Genomic DNA, 20,734 nt, shown 5'->3' with positions numbered 1-20,734 from the left:
CAGCTCATTTGAGAGTTAGATCTTACCAGGAGCCCATGCAAGCATGGCAGACCTCATAGGCACTGGGGACTTGTGGCCGTGGAACTTATAGATCTGAGTAGCCTGTATCTATTGAGTGGTCCTAGATCAAGATGGTTAGAGGGGCCTTGCTTGCTGGCCCAATTTACCTTCCTCTCCCCAGGCAGCCCTACCAAGAATCCACAAGGCATGGCACAAAGCCTCCACCAACACTCCATCTTGTCTCCCTGCCACCTGTCCATCTCACAGGCAGGCTTTGCACTCTAGCCTGACCCTTTACATAGGCTCTGAGATCTCCTAACAAACCTTAGCGCTAGCACACTGTGGCCCCACTGGCCTCTCTCCTCCCCAGAGCAACCTTTTCCTCCTCGGGTAAATGCACCGTTTGCTTGATATTTCCTACCTCACGGTCCTGACAGGTGGGAACTAGTTGAGTTAACCATGTCAACAGCTGAACTGCAAATGCAAGCTTAGGCTGGGAGGTGATGTCCAACTTAGCAAGAGCTGCCAAAGCACACAGAGGAGAGGCCATATCATTTGTCATTCACCCTGGTCCAATCACTTGTGAGCACAAAGAGTCTAGACCCTGGCAATAAATGTTGCTGCCTGAATACTATACCGTAGTCAGCTGTACCAGGAAGTCTTTTCATACAGGAAATTGCAGCCACGTCACAGAAACCTCTTAGCCTGCCTACTCTAGTGTGTAAAGTCAAGTAAGCAGGTCATCATCAGGAAGGCATCTGAAAGTAATGGAAAATAGAATTTAGCAGCAGAGAATGCGTTGCTCAGTCTTCAACCCTGGAACTTAGTGTCTGTGTGGCTTTGACTAGATCACCCAAGCTCCTTGAGCCTCAGCCTATGAACTGGAAAGTAGAGTATTATGAGAGTAAACTGAAATTGTAGACATGGAAGCATTTTGTTGATTACTGTATTAGTTACGCTTCTATCACTGTGCTAAGACGATATGAATAAAGCAGCTTTCAAAAGAGTTTATTTGGGCTTATGGTTCCAGAGGGGATACATTCCATGATGACAGGAATAGCATAGTGGCAAGTGGCAGACATGGTGGTAGCTGGAGCAGGAAGCTGATAGTTTAGACTGAAACTATCTGAAACGAAAGCAAGAGACAGACGGCAAATTGGAAATAACACAAGGCTTTTGAAAATTTAAAGCTACCCCCTCCCCACCAGTGACATACTTCTTCCACAAGATCACTCTTCTTAGACCTACCCAAAGAGTGCCACCAATTGGGGACCAAGTATTAAAATGCCTGAGACTGTGCCAGTCACTTATCATTTAAACCACCACAGCTACAAAGTACCATACCCATGAAAGGGATATTCCCTTCTCTGTTCCTCTCCTCTGTGTGCTTTGGCAGCTCTTGCTAAGTTGGACATCACCTCCCAGCCAAAGCTTACATTTGCAGCTCAGCTGTTGACTCCCATTGTCAGAATGTGCAGAAGCGGTACAGAGACAGGGCGAGGTGGGGTCATCATTCTTGTTGCTTTCTACATGGCTGTCCCAGGCACACTGCTCCTCTAGTGTGTCAGAGAGCAATGGCGTTTCAGCTGGTCTCCTGACCCAGGCCCCCTCTATTTGAGAAGAAAAGCAGGTAGTTAGTTAGCTTCCTCAGCATCAGCAGCAGGTCATACAGACTCACTTAGACACATTCCCTCAAAACATAGAGACCTGAAGCAAGAAGCATTTATTTGGAACTTTCTGTGGAACACTTGACAAGCAGCTCTTATGTGAGATTTCTCTTGAGGGTGGGGTGAATCCGGCAGCAGGGCTCCCTCCGTAGAGGCTTGAGGGTCACCGCTCATTTGCTAGACTCTTGTCACAAGGCTGTTCCTTGCCTTGTGGATTCTGTAGAGTTGTCAGTGTGTCCTCGAGACAGACCAGCGGGCTTCCCTCAAAGCAAGCTCTGCAAGGGAGCAAGGAGGAGCTGCAGGTCCCCATCTTTCAGCCTCAGAAGTCCCATGTCTGCACAGCTACCCTCTTCTCACCAGAAACAGTTGCTAAGGGCAACTAGAGGGGAGGAGAGGGCAATCTCTACGGTCGTCGGGCTGCGTGTGATGGGTCCTGCCTGTGGTCTCAGCACTTGGAAGACTGAGGCAGGAAGACCCTGAGTCCCAGGCTAACCTGGACTACATAGTGAGTTCAAGCTACATAGAGTCTATCGAGAGAGGGGGGAAGGAGAGGGAGGGGGAGTAATATCGGCAAGGGAGAAGGAGAGGGAACATTTTTTTTCTGCAAATGAATTTCTGTAACAGATAAAGTCTTTTAAAGTGACTTGATTAAAGATAATTCTCATTCAGAAGTAATCTGTAGAAGGGAAATTAATTTTTGACAGCACCATCTCAGGAGAACATGTCTGTCACAGACAGAAGAGTGAACTGCGAGCATGGGCTAAGGGATAAGAAGCCAAAGGAGAGCCACGGCCCAGGCGCATGCAGTTCTGAGTTCTGGCACTGGGTTTTCTTTCAGTTGAGGAAACACTGAGTGAGCAGATGCAGGTTTGAAGATACAGTCTCAAGGGACCCCAGTTCAAGTTACAGAGTGACCCAAATATATAGAAAACAAGTGGCAGTGTCAGATGTTTACATGAACCCTGCCTTTAAATACTGTAGCTGGGTACCTAAGCTCATGCTAAAAATGGTGGCACACACCTTTAATCCTAGCACAGAGGCAGGGGCAGACAGACCTCTGTGAGTTAGAGGTAGCTACCTAGGCTACATAGCAAGTTCCAGGCCATCTAGGACTATGTAGTAAGATCCTATACCCCCAAAAAAGAAAAAGAAAAAAAATATTATCTAGGTATCTAAACTTCTGGTAAATATCACAATGAGATATATAATATAATATAAACTTAATGATAGCATAATGTACTAAATACTATACTACAGTCACCTAAGCCATCCATGATCTACAGTTGCAACTTCTCTCGTTGCCATGACAAAATATTTGACAGAAACAACTTAAATGACAAATAGTTTATTTTGACTCACAGTGTCAGAGAGTATGAACCATCATGGTAGGGAAGGCATGGGAGTGGCTCTGGTGGCAAAAGAGTATGACAGAGCTCCTCCCATAGTGACTGGGCCAGGAGACACAGAGCTAGACTGGAGGTGGATGCAGTCCTTAAATGCCCACCCTTAGTGACCTACTCCTACCCTATTAAAACCCCAAGCCCCAAAGGCTCTACAACCCCCCAAACCAGCTGGAGACCAAGTACTTAAACATGAGCCCGTGGAGACATTCTAGATACGAACTGTAACAGGGACAGAGCTCGTATTAGTGTCATAAAGGTGCCTGATGTACATGAGAGTGAATAGAACAGAGGCAATTCTGCAGCCCTTGGTTATAACAAGTCCTGCACCCCCACATCACATGCCAGCATGGTCCACACACATGCACTCAGACACAAACAGCACCCCCTTGTGCTGTCTTCCCTTCAGCACTTGTCACTAACATTTGTCGACTTCACCTGTGTATCATGTTTTTGACTGTTTCTACTCAATGCAAACTCTGGGTGGACAGAAGTGATGGCCCTTAGTGCTGAGTTCCCGTGTCCTGTAGGAGAGCCTGGTACATAGCAAGCTTCCCATACCTAACTGTTCAACAAATACGTGAGATAGCCTAATAGTAAGGAAACTGAACTCAAGCCTTTATTAAAGGAGCAAGACAGCTTCAAAAGTTGGCACTGGGGAGAAGGATGCTCCGGGCAGAAAGGGCCACTGGACCTGTGAGAATCTAGGGGATTGTCCTTTTATGCCTGGGTCTGTAGATGGCAAGTTTTCAGGGCAGAAGTTAAGCTCAGAGAGGCAGATGGAAGAGAGCGTCAGACATGGGGTTAGGAGTCTGGGTGTTTTCTCTATGGCCTTGCTCTGACCTGGGAAGGCTCCTACACACACTTCCATAACCTGAAATCTGTTTGTTCTGCGTTACCCAGTAGTCCTACAGAAGGGTAAGACTGCAGATCCTGGGGTTCCTTGTGTTCTCGCTCCTTTGCTGGACAGCCTGAGGTCAGTGTTAGGCCCTGGGGAAGTCTATGGCCTTGGTGGCAGACATTTTGTGCTGAAGGAATGAGTCCTGATTTTCTTACCATACTTGTCCCCTGCTCTACTGTGTAGAACACCTTTCCTTGATCCAACCACATGACTGATGTTGAAAAGAAAAAAACAAATCTTCGTGTAGCTATGATCCATAGCTATGCAAAAGTGTCAGGACTCCACACAAACACTACAATGTTGTAAAGGCCCAATGGATGAGAACCTCTGTCCCCCACCCTTTGCCAAAAAGAGCAGCCTGCCCTGGCTTGAATTCCCTCCAGAGGCTGAGAGAGAAGGCAGAGCTGCACCTGCTTCAAAGATGGCTCCATCTTTATTATGGCTGTGTCATTAGTCCCTGCTCACCTGTGCCATTAAGACAGGTCTGGGGTCCAACCAAGGCTTGGTGCCACATGTTCCTCTTCTCACCCTGAAGGAGCCCCCTTTGCCAACCTGAAGCCCAGCCTCCCTGCAAGGCTCTACCACAGTGGCACCCACGGTAGACATGCTCTCTCTTATTTGCCAGTTCTGGGCTCCATCTGGACACTCCTTTCCTCACTGATGAGATACTAGAGCTATTCTAAAGCTGTCACCCCTGGCCATCCCTGACTAAGAGTTTCCTCTACCTCCGAGATGCCGAAAGGAGGCCCAGAGCATCCACCAGAGGTGCAGTTCCGAGCTCTCCCTCCCGCCATTCCTGCAGGTTCTGCTTTTCCCCAAAGATACAAGAGAATCTGTTCTCCTCCCGAGAACTACCACGGGGAACTCTCAGCTGCAGCCTGGGTGTTCCCAGAGCCTGGGATTTCCATCACCAAACCCTCCATCCCTGACTTATCTTTCCATCCAGAAGATGTTTCAAGCCAAGCTGGTCCACTCTAGCCACTGCACTCCAAAATCCAGAGGAAGCAGCACAGGAAAGAAATGAATAATACAATTTTAAATATGTTTAAATCAAAATTTCTCTTCCCTCCCTGAAGTGACCGGTCTGTTCTCAATCCCTGTTTGATATAATTGGCTCATATTTAAAAGTGAATAAAATCCCCCATCCCTGGTTCTTGAAAGTACTCTTGACTTTTCCCATTGCCATAGTTGCTAAGTCTTAAGTCTAGCTTAAATGTTCTAATGGGAGTTACATCTTACTTGACTTCTGTAATTCCTCACCACCACCACCACCATCATGGTCACTAACCAGCCATGGTTGTCAGAAGGAAAGGGGTCAAAATCCTGTGTTCGTAGCCCTGACTGCTCAACACCACTGGGCTATTTCACAGGACCAGGTACCAGCTGGCCTAGAGGGAACATAATGTGCAGCCTCAGAGGCTCAACCAGCCTTGCCATTCAGGTACCTCCAGCCACTCCCTCACACTGTCCTTCAACAAGCATCCCCCTATTAATTTGGCACTTCATATTCAAGTGTGGCATATTCAGTAAGGAACTGAATCTTAGAGAGAAACCACATCCACACCTCTAATATTTCGCAGATGATACAGCCAGTCGGTGATAGAACTTCAGTTCAGATCCAAAACCACATCCACACCTCTAATATTTTGCAGATGATACAGCCAATCAGTAATAGAGCTTCAGTTCAGATCCAGGGCTGTTGAGCTCAAACCCAGATTCTCAATCACCATGTTGTCTTGAAGGCTCTTAGCCTAACCAATTCCCATAGCCATCACTACCGGCAGATGCATCACATGTGGGAGAGAAACACTGACTTATTTTATAGCAAGAAAAGTTCAAAATGGAAAAAATTGTAAGGAAACAGTAAGAACCCCTTAGCTCTTAGTAAATGCTATAATGTGCATAACATATGTATGCACACATAGGCATGCATTCACACACATACATACATACATACATGCATACACACACACACACACAGCTACAGTTCTTTTTAATGATAGTAAACCATGGAGCTATAAGATACTCCATTGTTAAAACAGTACCATAGAAGAGGGGGAAATTGATAAAGTTAATAATCTACTATAAAACTCGACATAATGGTGCACACCTTTAATCCCAGCTCTTGGGAAACAGAAGCAAGTGGATCTCTGTGAGTTCAAGGTTTGGTCTACATAGTGAGTTTCAGCCAAAGTCTAGGGCTATATAGAGAGACCCTGTCTTAAACAAAAAAACGAAAATCCACTGTAAAAATACAGAAAATAATTTTATAGTATGCATAAGCCAGAAAATAATTTTATAGCATGCATACATGCACAAATCATCTAAAATGTCGTTAAGCATTAAAGTCTGAGGAAGTTCCAGAAGTCGTTCAGGATGGGAAATTCCCCTGTAAAGATGTCCAACAAAGAATGTAAGACATATGAGGATATAGGAACTGTGAGCTCCTGGAGCAAAGAGGAATGGAGAACTATCTCAGTTGGAATGTTGCCCATCATTAAGTCCAGGGGAAGAAATGACCAGGACATATCCAAGGCATCATCCAGAAACCCAGTGGAGAAAATCTTTGGAGAGGCAAAAGCCAAACAAGTTGAGAAATCCAGAATTCCAGGCCTAGGGGCCACACGTAAGTGGCTGCATATTCTGAGACACAGTAGACACAGTAGCCCATAAAGAAGCGCCTGCAGAAAGGCTTTGGTTGGCAGTGAGGACTAAGGTTAACGTGGGGCTAGCCAACAGACAGAAGAAAATTTTAGTAATTTACAATGCGCCAGATTGGTTATAACTATCTCAACTAGTTTGTCCAAATGTACTTTGAGATCTGGATGGGCAGGTGGTTAATCCTGTGGGAAGGAGGAGGAGGAGGAGGAGGAGGAGGAGGAAGAAGAAGAAGAAGAAGAAGAAGAAGAAGAAAATCAGCAGCAGCAACAACAACAACCACAACCTTGGTGCACAGTGTGTACTGGACGGGCACACAGGCGAGAACCAGGAATCCTAGATCACACTTGCTAAGGCTATCATCAGACCCTACAACTCGCCCTAGTCTCTGGTTGCTCATTTCCTAATGAGGAATTCCTTCCCAGGAAACAGACAGTAGGCACCTGGTACACACCAGCTGTGATGCACAGTGGCCGCCTTGTGGTTTCTGCCTGAACTAGAGGCGGGGAGAAGGACTCTCTTGAGAGTCCGCCTTCTGCTAAGCAAGTTGGTGGTTTCCTTTTCTAACTCCTAGTCGTTGCTGCTCTCTAGTGGCCAACAGTGCCTGCAAAATCGATCCAAATAGTAAGGACAGGACGGGAAGATGGAGCTGCAATTTACAGGCGTGCAGACTGGAGAGCAATAGCAAAGGGTGTCTAGAGGGTGTGTGACAGAGTGGAGCAGGAGGGGAGACGATGACCAGAAAGGGTCATCTTGTGAACCCACATCTGAACATCTGAAGCTTGATCGCACTCTGCACTGTGAAAACAATCATTTCTGGTCTTTGGTGTGGTTTCCTCCAATGTTCAGCTCTCTAGTATCCTATGACGGCAGACTCTTTGCAGGGCTGTCTGGAGATGTTCAGAGAAACTCACAGCTTTTGTCCTTCTCTCTACTCTCATGTTTCCCCCAGCCATGTCTGCTGCCCCCTCCGAAGGTCAGCTGGAGTTTTCATAGCCTTTCCTCTGTCCCATGATGCAGGAAATTGCCTCCCATGGGCACAATCAGAGTCATGGTGTTGACAGCCTTGGTCAAGCTCAAGGCTTGCTGGGATGGCCTCTCTCTTGGTGGGATTGTCGCCTCCATGGGTAAAGGCTCTGTCTGCTTAGCCCTCCCGGGCCTACCTCTGTTGATAACTTGTGTGATCTCTCCGGAGGCAAAGAAATTCTAAAGAAATGGAGAGTAGCTGCCACTGCCCTTAATGCTCTACTAAATTCAACGTCAACGCCATTCTCTGAAGCCTGGGGAGGGGCAGAAATAAAGAACAGACAGTGGGTGCATATAAAAATAATAAAATTTCTTTAAGATAGAGAATAAATCAGGGAGTGGTGGTGCATGCCTTTAATTCCATCACTGGGGAGACAGAGGCAGGTGGATCTGAGTTTGAGGCCAACCTGGTCTACAGAGTGAGTTCAGGGGCAGCCAGGGCTACACAGAGAGAAACCCCATGTCAAAAAAAAAAAAAAAACCAGCAAAAAACGTGTTTTTATTGAACACTTGTGGCTGAAGGACATGTGACGTGTGAGGCTGTGCCGCTTTGAAGATGCCGGTGGAAAGCTCTATTGTGGTCAGGAACAGGATTCCTCAGAATTTTGGAGGAGTTCGCCATTCTCTTTGTTTCACTGTCGCTTTTGAAATCTGCTGTTGCTGAAGGGCTTGATTTGCTGTGCCTCGCCTGACTCCTCCTCCTCTGGCCTCAGAAGGCTTTGGGGTGGTCTTTTGTAAAATACTTCCTAGTGCCACGCTCCAGGATGGGGTTTTAGTTCTTCCTGCCAGCCTCTTGAAACATCAGGTCAGTTCAGCAGCTCTTGCTCTTCCATCACAGGAGTTCTTCACACGTTATTCCCCTCCACTCTGCCTCTGTAACTTGTTTGGTCACTTCTCTCATATTTTAAATTTTTCTCTCATTTTCCATCCTTTATGTTCTTATTCTACCATCTCAGAACTATCCTTGGCGTTATCAGAATTCTGGTCCATTGTGGACCGCTGCATTTCAACCGTGCTGGTCTTTTTCCATAGACACAGTACTCCCCTTAACTCTCCCAGGCAAGAACCACGCTGTAGTGTGTCCTGCTTATAGGTGGCTTTGTGTGTGTTCCAGGTCCTCCGTATTTACCTGTTTTAGCCTCTGTTAGGCTTCTCTGAAGCTGAGGGTGCATGTGCATGCATGAGGTACACCAGATGTTTGTATAAGGAGCGGGACTATTGTCTGTCAGGTGTCATCGTGATGTGCTTTGGTGGGGAGACTCTCAATGTCAGTATTCGAGTATCTCAAAGTCCTCTGGCTTCTTCAGTAAACAATTGTCAGATCTATCCAAATGTTTCTATTTGGCTGCCAGTGCTCTGGGGGTTAAGAGGAACACAGTGGTGGCCACTTTCCTACTTCTGTATGTAGACCTGCAATGAATTTCAACTTTCCAGAACAGGGTGGAGAAGATAGAGGGCAGGTTTAAGGGTCTCTACAGACTTTTAACCCATCCACCTGCCTTACCTCCATGTATACACATATCCACACATATGCATGTGCACACATATACACATACACAGTGCTGCCTGGTGCTTCGACTTCCTAAGCCTGTCGGGGGCTATGCAAAGCTAACTGGTTGTCAGGAACCTTACCTCATCTCTCTGTTCTGCCAAGTCAGATAGCTCCGTTATGTCTACTTTCTGCCATTCAGAAAGTAAAACATAATGACACCAGGTTGACCTCTCCTATACATGGTCACCTGCATGCTCTCCTATTCTCTTTGTTCTTAAAGGTTACAACTCACCCTTAAGTAATTTTTGTCAAGTTTACAGGTTAGTAGAATTATAGACAAACCAAAAAAGGCGAGATGATTTAAAAGGGGAAGGGTCTTAGGACAAATGGACTATAGGGCCTAGGAGACAGTAGTGGAAACAGACAGGCAGCCAGTGGGAGCACTCAACGTTGCAACCAATGGGAGCACTCAACATTGCAGCCAGTGGGAGCACTCAGTGATGCAGCCAATGGGAGCACTCGGTATTGCAGCCCAGTAGGAGCACTCAACATTGCAGACAGTGAGGACACTCAGCATTGTAGACAGTGGGAGCACTCAGTGTTGCAGCCAGCGGGAGCACTCAACGTTGCAACCAATGGGAGCACTCAACATTACAGACAGTGGGAGCACTCCGTATTGCAGCCCAGTAGGAGCACTTAACATTGCAGATAGTGAGGACACTCAGCATTGCAGCCAGTGGGAGCACTCAACATTGCAGCCAGTGAGGACAGTCAGCATTGCAACCAGTGGGAGCACTCTGTTTTGCAGCCAGTGGGAGCACTCTGTTTTGCAACCAGTGGGAGCACTCTGTTTTGCAGCCAGTGGGAGCACTCCATATTGCAGCCACTCTGTTTTCCTACACATCCGGCAGCAATTCATGAGACACATTCACAGGCATGCTCAGTAGGCATTCATTGAGTATACTCTACATCGCTGTAGACTCAGGGGCTGGACAAATTTAAGCACAGATGACTTCTCCGCCACTTGATCTTTTATTGTGATGCAGGTGTAGGTGGCAAACGATAAAACACATTAATGAAAAGTGCTCGAGGTTATTAAACAGGACCGCTTCCCACCATGAATGCAGAAACAGTCTACTCAGGGAATGCCTGAGGTAGTAGGGCCCCGAGTCCAATTTCTTCTCCTTAGAATGAGGATTCAGGTATGGAGAAGGAAAAGGATACAGGCAGTGTCACGTAGAAGGAGCTCCGTAAGCTCTGAGGCCTCCCAATTCCCCTTCCCATGTTCTTCCAACTATTAATTACTGTGCAGTCCATGAAGCCTTCAAGGCCATGGAGCCCCTTAAGCCCTGTAGAAAACGTTGAGATGAAGAGGCTCCTTCTGTCGCCCAGTGCGAGCACACAGCGTAAATGCATCACGAATTGTAGACTCTTAATTGGACCTGGCAGCTCCCCGGGCAACCATGCAAAGTGAAGAAATCCCAGAGCTGTGTGATAATGTTCCTGCATCCTAATGTTGCTTTTCGCATTTGCTTCAGACATTATAACCAATTTAAGATAAACCACAGCAGTAAATTGTCAAATGACTTAAGTTCCGAAGAGCTCATCTCAGTTTCCCAGGACTGCAGATCAAGGGTTTAGAGGCATTCAGAAACCACCGTGCGGAGGCGGGCCAGCCATGGAATAATACTTGCCCAAAGCTTCCACCCGCGGGAGAACTGCCCACCCTCCTTTTCCTCCAACTAGCGTGCCGTCCTAGGATGGCTGCCATTTTCCCTCCTAGTTGCGATTGTTGATTTGTTTTCAAGGATGTTGTTGTCAGTGTTATTGTTATTTCTGTCATAAAACTACTGGGTAGGTGAGAAACGCTAGCCTGGACTGGTTTTAAAAAAGGAAGCAGATGGGAAATTACCAAGGGCTATGCTCTAAAATGCCAAGGCTAACATTTTCATCTGCTCCAAGGAATAATGATTTTCTTCACTTAACTATGTATGCGACTTTATATACTGTTCTTGGTTTGTTCGTTCTTATGTAAGATACATGGTTTTGATGCTATTAAATAGCTCGTGGCTGAACTGGGTACAGCAATCAGGAGGCAGAGTCAGGCAGATCATCTGTGCTCCTGTTCCATAGTACAAGAGGCTCCCTGGGGCAATCCAGTTCATTCGGTTTGTCAAGGCAGAGTTTCTCTGTGTAGACCAGCCTGTCCTGGTTTCTGTATGGACCAGGCAGTTCTTGAACCAGAGATCCGCCTGCCTCTCCCTCCCAAGTGCTAGGATTAAAGGCGTGCGCCATCACTGCCCGGCTTCATACTGTTTGTCAAGAGGAGGCTTCATTTCACTTCCAAATGCTAAGCAAGCAAAAATAGAGCTAAGGGAGACCGTCATTTTTCTTTTAACTTTATAAAGCTTTGCACTAAATTTACATTTTCAGAACCAAATATACTTTATGCAGTTATCCACCACCAAAAGCAAAAGTCCCATGACAAGATTAGAACTAGAGGGCTCAGCGGTTAAGAGCACTGACTGCTCTTCCAGAGGTCCTGAGTTCAAATTCCAGCAACCACATGGTGACTCACAACCATCTGTAATGAGATCTGACACTCTTTTCTGGAGTGTCCAAAGACAGCTAGAGTGTGCTTACATATAATAAATAAATCTTTTTTAAAAAAGAAAAAAAAAGATTAGAACTAGAAAACTCTTCAGTCCAGACCCTCTTTCATGACTTGTGTCCGTCCCTCACATTCAGTCCCTTATATGCAGATGGGTTTATCAGAGGTGGCTCCAACGTGGCCCTGTATGAGGAAAGGTCCTGGAAAGAAGGACCCGTGGGCAGCTGCACAGGGAAGGTCTTAAGAGGCAGGCTGCAGAGGGTAGAGGAAGCCATGAGAAAAATCAACATAGGAACAGAACTCGCCAGAAATGTCCAGCAGGAAGAGAGTGGGGAAACATGGGCAGAGGCTAGATATGGACCGCACTCAGAGCTAACAGTCTAAGCAAATGCAAGTAGACCACACCGAAGAGTTTCAGCAGAGGGGCTGGGGAGGTGGTTCAGTGGTTAAGAGCACTTCCAGGGGACCTGGGTTCAATTCCCAGCACCCACACAGCCGCTCACAACCATCTGCAGCTCCAGTTCTGGGAGATCAAGAATGAGGGCTGAGAGGCCAGCCAGGACTCACTGGTGACTGGAATAAAATGGAAAGATTCTAGAAATGGGGAAATGAGATTAGAAAAAAGAAAGAGTGAGCAAAGTGCGCCTGACTTAATGCCAAGATCCTGTCAGACCCCAACACATCCTTCCTTAGACTCCTGGGTAGAGCTTAACTAGAAGGTAAACCTCCATAGCATAGGTATGTAAGATATACATACCACGAAGAACATGATGCAGCCAGAGAGGGGCGGGCCTAAGGAGTCACCAGAGACTTCTGTGGGAAGCCAGGGGAAGGATGGACAGCTCTGAACACCGCCTCCCCCCCCCCATGCCAACAGAGAATGTCTCATCAATGGGAACAGTGTAGGTAGAGAGGGGGACCCAAGTGTACCTCACAAAGTCAAAAAAGGGCAGTGGGTCGTCTTGAGAAGTCTGCATCGTGTCAAGGGAGAGAAGCAGAGTCCACATTCACACCGTAGTAGGTAGGAAAGGTTGGCTCAGCAGAACTGGTTTTCTCAAGATTGTCCGAGGGAAGAGAGGAGCCAGTGACTGGCTTATCCTTCGGTGGATCAGAGGGGGAGGCTGAGCCAGGTAAAGGGGGAAGGGTAAGCTCCGGGACTGGAGAGGCTGGCGAGGGGTAACGTTGTCTGAGCTCGAGTCCAAGGAACCCACAAGCACAGCTAGCTGGGAAAAGCTGACTGTGTGGAAGAACTGGAGAAGAGATTGGGGTGGGGTCCTCGGCCTCAGCGCTGCCTCCCTCAGCACTGCCAGCCTGAGTTGAGACTGGCTCTACCCATGGGAAGGATTCGGTGAACAAAAGGCAGAGGTAGTGGGCAGGCAAGGAGAAGTGGGTGCCTTCCGTGGTTAATGAGTCAAGAGAAGAAAAGCAGAAGGCAGGATGTGTGCAGCATCAGACACACCGCAGGAAAGAAAGCTGTCAGAGGAAAAGAAACACCAGAAGACACAAAGGGATCATCTCCAAAGAGAAACACTGCAGCCAATGCCAGATGCGAGGGCTTCATCCCACAGACCTAAGAGGGGCCTTGAGAGAACAGATATAAAGACACACAGAATAACAACCAAAGGGTTTGCCAGCATCAGCATTAAAATAGCTCTTAAGAGGCCAGGGGATGGAGGGCTGGAGAGATAGCTCAACAGTTAAGAGACTGTTCTTCCAGAGGTCCTGAGTTCAATTCCCAGCAACCACATGGTGGCTCACAACCATCTGTAATGGGACCCTATGCCCTCTTCTGGTGTGTCTGAAGGGAGCTACAGTGTACTCCCATACATAAAAATCAATCAGTTAATTAATTAAAATAATAATAAAAGGAGGCTATGGGGAAGAAAAGGATTAAAACGGAGATGCCACCTGCAGCAATTTCTACAACATCAGCATAAAGCGCCTGAGACCGGGGCTTTAGTTAAGAGAGCGAGAACTTTGCAGATGTGAGGGGGGTTAGGGAGTGGAGAACCAGGAAGTGAGGGAGCAAGAAGAGTGTGGCGGAGAGAGCCACACTCCCGTCCTGCTGACAGAAAGAGGAAGGAACAACAGGAACCTGAGGCTCCCTGAGGCTCCCTGAGGCTCCCTGAGGCTTCCTGAGGCTCCCTGAGGCTCCCTGAGGCTTCCTGAGGCTCCGTGAACCTCCTCGGGTGGAAACCTGCTGATGCACCGGACTACTCAGTCAGAGATGGGAAAGCTGCCTGGACAGGCAAAGTGTCAGGGTCAGGATATGGCTCAGCAGGTACATGCGCTGCCACACAAACCTGACAGCCTGATTCCAGCTCCCAGAAGGTGGAAGGAGAGGAGCATCTTCACTAAGTTGTGCTCTGACCTCCACACATATCATGCTCACACAGACATGTCTAAGATATGGCAGCCGTAGTGAGGGGAGTTGGTTTTATTGCTTAATGAGTTACTACACACTCTTGAGACTAACTTTCATCAGATGTGAGGCTCACAGTCAAGAAATCATGAATGGACCACATGTAAGGACTGTGAGTGTGCCAAGATCTCTGGTCCTCTCTGCCCTTGACTGGATTTCTAAACCTGTGCCGCTCAGGTGAGAGCTGGACTCCCCGCAGCCGCCTGGCATCTTCCTGCTGCTCTGGGAAGGCATGGGAAGGAACTGTTAAAGGGTCAGCTCTACCCAATACGTAAATCCTCTGCAGACACTCTGCATTTCTATTCTTGCCATAGGTTGAGACCTGGTGTGGCAAATCTTTTTGATCTAGCCATCGAGGCGAGGTGTACATGGACATTTGAGCCGTAATGGTCATCGTCCTTGCTGGTCTACAGTTAGGTGTGTGCTATGGAGTCTTGAGCCTTTGGAAGCAGCATTGCCACCTAGTGGTGCTTTTCTTCAGGCACTGGATCTTGATTTGGGAACTGATTTTTCCTTCTGGTGATTAGTGGCTTGTTCTGCTGTGCTAGTGAGGGGTCCCAGTACTTCCTGCATGCTAGGCAAATACTGTACTACTGAACGACATCCCCATTACTCTATGTTGAACTGTAGACACATACCCTGGCTCTGTATCTCCCTCCCCTCCCCTTTGGAAATCTTACCCTTCTCCCCTACCAAATAGGGCTTGGAACATACCCTAGAAAACAGTAGATGATCTTGTACATTACCAGCTCATGTATGTTACATAGCCTCAGGTTCCACTGCTCTGCCTCGGCAGCTTGCAAAAGGGCTTACGGTTCTCCCCTGGCTTAGTTGTGTAGTCTAAAGGCTGCAAGGTCCACCTCCCACGTGTATGTATATGGCCCCAGGAATAGACAAGAGGCTCCTCTGCTGGGGCTCAGCCATAGAAACTCTCCAGAATGCAAGCAGTTCCTTTGTCATCTAGCTCTCTGTAAGGAGCCCATCAGTGAGAGAAGGAACCAATCTATTGGGCTGTAACCAGGGAATGAAAAATGACTGAGCTAGAATATCAGGATGCAACTGTGTTTCCATGATATAGAGGGCAGTGCTAAATACTTACTAGAGAGAATTCTAAAATCCAGCAGGGTGGAACAATTATAGGCCACCCCAAGAATCAGAGCCCTAGGCCACTGCCTCACTGCTGCCAAGCCTGGGCACATCCCCGAAATAAGTGTGCCCTATGTTGCAAAGTCTTAAGGTGTGTAGGATTCATACTAGAGGTCTAGGTTCAAGTTCAGCAATTGTTTCTTGATGTTCCAGAGGAGGCTATCCCTGTTAAAATCCACACCCTTGGATTGCTAGGCCCAGCCTACGCAGTTTAATTCATGGTTGGGGCCTGGTCAAGGGAGGCACACAGCCCAGGAGTCTGCATCTCATCAGCCCCCAAGGTGACTTCCATTCATAGCCTGAGGTCTGGGCTTACACACACACACACACACACACACACACACACACTTGTGTATCCAGCCAGCCAGCCTTGGTCTGATTACTGTGTGTGTATGTATGTGTGTGTGTGTGTGTGTGTGTATGTGTGTGTGTGTGTATGTGTGTGTGTGTATGTATGTGTGTATGTGTGTGTGTGTGTGTGTGTGTGTGTAAGAGAGCGTGCTCACATGTGTGACATCTGGAAGTCAGAGTCAGATGTTCCTCTTATCATTCTTCACCTTGTTTTCTAAGACATGGCCTCTGAATTTTTTTTAAAGATTGATTTATTTTATATGCATGAGTACAATACTGTAACTGTACAGTGAGCCTTCATGTGGTTGTTGGGAATTGAATTTTAGGACCTCTGCTCGCTCCAGTTGCTCTGGTTGGCCCCACTTGCTCAGTCCCTGCTCACTCAGTCCCAAAGATTTATTTATTACTATATATAAGTACACTGCAGCTGTCTTCAGGTGCACCAGAAGAGGGCATCAGATCTCATTATGAATGGTTGCAAGTCACCATATGGTTGCCAGGATTTGAACTCAGAACCTTCGGAAGAGCAGTCAGTGCTCTTACCCTCTGAGCCTCGCCAGCCCCCTCTGACTGAACTTAAGTTTGCCAGTTAACCAGCCTAGCTGTCCAGCAAGCCCGCCGGATCCTCTTGTCCCTGCCTCTTAGCTCTAGGATTACAGAAATGTATCACCACGCTGGCTTCTTCCATGGATGTTGGGCATCCAAAGTCAGGTCCCCATGCTTGTGTGGCAAGCACCCTGCCCACTGAGCCGTCTCCTCAGTCCCAGCGTTCTGACATTCAGACCCCTTCAGTAGCTAAGGTTTTGCTCTGGTCAGATGGTTAAGTCCCCGCTCATATGATGATATCTACCCTCCCTCTGGCAGAAGTGTCCCCTAGAACAAGTCTGAACTGGAAGGGCATGCTGCTGTCTGAATGGCCATGTTGGTACAGCTCCCACCACAGATGGTTTCAGATCCCTTGATCAGAGCTTCACAGACTAAAGTTGAATTCCCCTAGGGCGATATGGAAATTCCCTCTGAATGGACATTTAGAATGGACCTTGGAGGGCAACAGGCTGGCAGCTGGGCCTCTTGCCTCCTCCCTTCTGTTCCCTGCCTTCCTAGCTGACTCTTAACACAGGCTAGAGGCTCTGAGCTCCATTCTATGAGCATGATACAAACTTAAGTGATCCCCGTGGATGTGTGGCCAAGGTAAGGGAGGAAGGAATACAGATTCCTAGGTGAAGTGTGAGCCACCTCAGGGTGCGGCCAGTAGGGCCTGTTCCTGCCCTCCAGGGTTTCTCCCCTGTTCTAGTCTTCTGCACCCCCACACCTGCAGTAGGGAAATGTTAGGCCAGTTAAGCATAGAGTGCAGTACTGTTGGCTCCTAAATAAGGCATGGCTCCTCTTCTCCCTTCTCTTCCCACCCCCTGGTCCCCAGGGGCCAGGCAGATGACTGTGAGCAAAGCCCCATTCTTTCTTGTGTTGTCATAGCCTGGTTTAGGCTTATGGCCCCGGGGAGGGGCGAAGATGAAGGATGCTCTGTGGGTTGGAACTAAAGGAGATCATGTCTCGCATTATTCCCAGACATCACCTAGTCCGCAGTGAGAGTGAGTTGGGAACAAACACCAGCGCATCTGTGTCTGAGGGCTATCACTGGGGACCGGGACGGGCTATAGAAGGAAGAACAGGGCCCACAGGGAAAGGGTTTGAAGGCACAATTGACAGGAAGCTTGGCACAGAAGTAATAGAAGGGACTCTAAGGAGGCCGGGAATTAGAACGAAAGCCCCAGCTCTGGGCAAGGCTCCAGAGCGGCTGTGGCTGAACCGTCTGAGTGGCCAGTAACACTGCGCTAATTACCTTGTTTCTTCTTTTCTTTTTCCTTCCTGTTTGTTCCAAACATTTTCTACCCTCTCCCATCTTTCCTCCTCCTTTCTCCTCCCCTCCACTCTCACCCATTCTTTGCCTTCTTCCCTCTTGCCCATCCTCATACACACACACACTCTCTCTCTCTCTCACACTCACTCACATACACTCACACACTCACTCACATACACACACTCACACACACACACTCACTCACATTCTACCCCTCTGCCACCACTACCACAGCTCTCAGGTGGATGTGAGCTGACCGTGGTCCTCCAGGACTTCAGCGCGGGCCACAGCAGTGAGCTGAGCATCCAGGTGGGGCAGACGGTGGAGCTGCTGGAACGACCGAGTGAGAGGCCCGGCTGGTGTCTGGTCCGCACCACAGAGCGGAGCCCCCCACAGGAAGGCCTGGTGCCCAGCAGTGCCCTGTGCATCTCACACTCGCGCAGCAGCGTGGAAATGGACTGCTTCTTCCCCTTGAAAGGTAGGGACAGTTGAGGGGATGGGGTGGCAGGGGCGGGCTGAGCATGGTGGAACTGGCCTGAGGGTCCGCTTTGATTGAGCCGGGCTGCTCTGAGAGAGTGGAGAGCCAAAAGTAAAAGCTACTTGTGTCTGTGTGGCTTGGAGAAAGTCATCCAGCCTTTCTGTGTCCGTGTCATCTTAAAAACAGTGAAGCGATGGTTGAACCGCTCACCTCCAGGCTCTCTCCCGGCTTTCCCTATGCACACTACTACATCTAGACTTGAGTTTCCACCCTGCCAGGAGGACTGAGCAACCCCAGCAGCTGGTCACAGTCGGGTAGGGCTTGGCCAGCCCCTCTGCTCAGGGTCAGAGGTCACCCTGCCTCTTTTTTCCTTCAATGCACTCAGTGTATTAATCCGGGTTCTCTAGAGTAGCAGAACTTATAGAATGCATATATATGATATACATTTATACATAATAAATCCCATATATATATATATAAAGGGGATTTATTAGAATGATCTACAGGGTGTGGTCCAGCTAGTCCAACAGTGGCTGGCCATGAACAGAAAGTCCAAGCACTCCGTAGTTCTTCCATTCACTGGCTGGATGTCTCAGCCGGTCTTCCGTATGTGCTGGGATCCTGAAGGAGTCGGCTCTAAGGCCGGTGAAGGAATGGACCTTCTGGCAAGGCTAGAAAAAGCAGGCAAGAGTGAAGCTTCCTTCCTCCATGTCCTTATGTAGGTTTCCGGCAGATGTGGCCCTGATTAGAGATGGGATTTCCCATCTCAAAAGACCTGGATTAAAGGTGTGTCTTCCCACCTCAGAGATCCAGATTAGAGGTGAATCTTCCTACTTCAGATTAAGCATATGATCTCTCACAGGGGCGCCCTCCATTTGGGGGTTTTAGTTAATTCCAAATGTAGTCAGTTTGACAATCAAGAATCGCCACTGATCGCCCTTATCCAGGCCCTGGTCTGTTCTCTGTGTGCCTGGTACTCCCTCCGTGCGCCTCTTCTTTACTGGTGCCAGGGAGACTAGCTGTAGTGGCTCTCCAAGAGTGCTCTCCATCATAGCAGCTCCTGTGTGCCTGTTAGCAGCAGGGATGCTCAGGCCCCATCTACCTGCGCCGTGGGTGACTGTACACCAGCTCATTCTTCAGGTGGCTGGTTCACAGTGGAGTCCGAGCACACGGGCTTCCAAAACCACTGTGGCCTCAAACTCATGCATCTTCCATTGAAGAAACCGAGGCCCAGAAATGACAGAGAACCAAATCTTAGTCTGGATCTGAGTTGTGTAAATGGTCAGAGATTAGCATGGGGATTCCATCTGTGCATGAGACCCAGGGCAGGCTGCCTGATACATGCAAGGCTGGGACCATGAATTTCTGCTTCTGACCACTAGGTGGAGGTGGTGGACTACCATTCTTGAAGTGCCTTCAGCCTCAGGGAAATTTCTACCTGAACCGCAAACTAAAATCTTGATTCCTCCTACACACACTCATACACACACACACACACACACACACACACACACACACACACACACACACACACACAGAGCTTCACCCCCACCCTTAGTTGAGCCACTATCTTCCTCTCCTCTTTCCTTTGAGGACCTTGGAGACACTATGGGGAAGAGAAACCAATGCCCACACCCTCTGACATCCTTAGTGTAAAGGGAGACTAAAATCACGGTTAGAGTGCGCCTGTGTTTTGAGTTAGGTGAGGAAAAGTGGGGCCTATGGAGGGCAGAGTGTTGTGAGAATAAAATGAAGCAACAGGCCTCTCTCTCTCTCTCTCTCTCTCTCTCTCCTCTCCTCTCCTCTCCTCTCTTACACATACGCACACGCACGCACGCATGCACACACAAAGCACACTCCACACTCCCCCAGTCCTGGCCCTTAGCACACACCTTTGTTTTCCAGCAAAATAAGTGCCTATAAACTCCCACAAACCCAGACCTTAGAGTGCAGCCAGTAAAGGGGAGAAAGACCGGGAAAGCCAGCTTTCCCAGATGCCAGGTACAGGTTGTTTTCACTGAGGAGCCCTCGCCCCCTTTCGAGCCTGTGACTGGATGGTATGTGCACACCCTCCGAGCTGGGAGGTTCACACGCCTCTATGTGTGCAGGTGGTTAGCATCGAACCAGTGATGGAGAATCAGAGGGTAGTGAGAGGCATTCAGGGTGAAACTCCCATGGGACAGACTAGGGGAAGCTATAGAGATGGGACCCAGTGAGAGCTGAGGACCGGGGTGGGAACCGGAGAAGAAAGGAAGGAGGCAAGCCATTGCAGGACTTTCTAGCTAACTGAACCAGCCAGAATGGCTTCCAAAAGTGACCACCAGTCCGCATCAGCCGTCGGTGGCCCTTTAGTTGCAGCTTGGCCCCTCTCTCCAAGCATAGGCCAGCTGGGCCTGCAAAGCAGCAGTGTGAAGCCACTCCCATTCCAGCTGAGCTAGAAAACGGGGTGTCTGGCCAAGCATGGCAGCTTACACCTATATTCCCAGCTCCTAGGAGGTTGAGACAGGAAGCTTGCCGCAAGTTCAGGGCTGCCTGGGCAACAGAGTGAGATGGTGTGCGGGGGCGGGGGGTGGGATTGTGAATATAGACACGAGCTCGTGCTCTGCCCCCACCCCCACCGTCAGGACACAAGACGCTATAGACACCCTCGTACCCCGAATAAAAGACCACGTTTGGGGCTGGTGAGATGGCTCAGTGGGTAAGAACACCCGACTGCTCTTCCGA

At 48.5% G+C, this 20,734-nt stretch overlaps 1 protein-coding gene across 17 annotated transcripts in view; it reads left to right on the top strand.

Annotated features, from left to right (window-relative positions):
- Kalrn (kalirin RhoGEF kinase) overlaps positions 1 to 20,734 on the top strand; it is a 603,889-nt gene that overhangs the window by 444,217 nt on the left and 138,938 nt on the right. For all 17 annotated transcript variants that reach the window (XM_029544638.1, XM_029544643.1, XM_029544642.1 and 14 more), the window contains exon 34: positions 17,767 to 18,010. In XM_029544638.1, the coding sequence (XP_029400498.1) occupies positions 17,767 to 18,010 (244 nt within the window). The remainder of the gene's footprint in view (positions 1 to 17,766; positions 18,011 to 20,734) is intronic.

The sequence above is a fragment of the Mus pahari genome, chromosome 12, assembly GCF_900095145.1.
Source record: "Mus pahari chromosome 12, PAHARI_EIJ_v1.1, whole genome shotgun sequence".
Taxonomy (NCBI): Eukaryota; Metazoa; Chordata; class Mammalia; order Rodentia; family Muridae; genus Mus; species Mus pahari.
The sequence above is the reverse complement of the archived record's forward strand: the minus strand, read 5'-3'. Positions and strand labels throughout refer to the sequence as shown.